Source organism: Trichinella spiralis (assembly GCF_000181795.1).
Source record: "Trichinella spiralis strain ISS 195 chromosome Unknown Scfld5521, whole genome shotgun sequence".
Lineage (NCBI taxonomy): Eukaryota > Metazoa > Nematoda > Enoplea > Trichinellida > Trichinellidae > Trichinella > Trichinella spiralis.
The window spans coordinates 1-813 of record NW_003532460.1 but is presented as its reverse complement, the minus strand read 5'-3'; the positions used below and the strand labels follow the sequence as shown (position 1 = coordinate 813).

The following is an 813-nucleotide window of genomic DNA, read 5'->3' as shown; positions in this document are numbered from 1 at the left end:
TTCTTATACAAATAATTATCCAAACTAAACAAAAAGCTGCATTCAAGAATTTTTCATACGCATTCATAAATTCAATATCATACATTTCATCTTCTAGTAATTTTGTATTGATGCCACCAATTTTCATATTTATTTTCATCGCAATATTTAACATCGTCGAATAACTCTTCTTTATTGCTACATCACTTATTGTTTTCGGTAATACACACTGAGTGACCAATCCAAAAGTGATATCACCACAAGATTTCACTTGAGCTTAAAAAAGGTAAAAATACATTCAGCATTAATAAAATAAATTTCATCATATAACAACAAAACAATCATTACCATATTGTTCAGATGAAAATAACGCAACAAATACCAAATCACATTTTATTCCATCTCTGTCACATTTGTCAGCAATACGTTTGAATACCATTTCTACGGTATCATTTTTCCGCGCTTGTTCATAAAATTTTGGGCTGTCCGGCATTTCAATTCCTGTACTACGACATGTTCTGACAATTTGCAGACAAAATTCCCTAAAAATCAAGCAAATAATCAACAAAGCTAATATGATTTATTAATGAAATTTTGCAATACTCACTGTAACATTGATGCTTTATGTGGTGGTAGAAACGATACAAATCCAAATGATTCACAATAAGCAGATTCAAAAAATTTAAATTCATTCGAATTCCATGCTCCATCTTTTGGTGTAAGAATTATTTGCTAAACATATGAGAAAAATTATGAAACAAATATTTTTCAAAATGAATGATATGAATAATTATTATTTACACGTCCTCCATTTCCTTTACCGAATCCACCACA

At 29.3% G+C, this 813-nt stretch overlaps 1 protein-coding gene across 1 annotated transcript; it reads right to left on the bottom strand.

Annotated features, from left to right (window-relative positions):
- Positions 1-83: 83 nt before the first annotated feature.
- On the bottom strand, positions 84-711 carry Tsp_15515 (putative protein tag-76; the record flags this gene model as incomplete). Its single annotated transcript, XM_003366725.1, has 3 exons — positions 84-255; positions 328-521; positions 587-711. Coding segments are annotated over 3 exons (491 nt in total), but the record flags the coding sequence as incomplete, so codon positions are not given.
- Between the last annotated feature and the right edge of the window lie 102 nt (positions 712-813).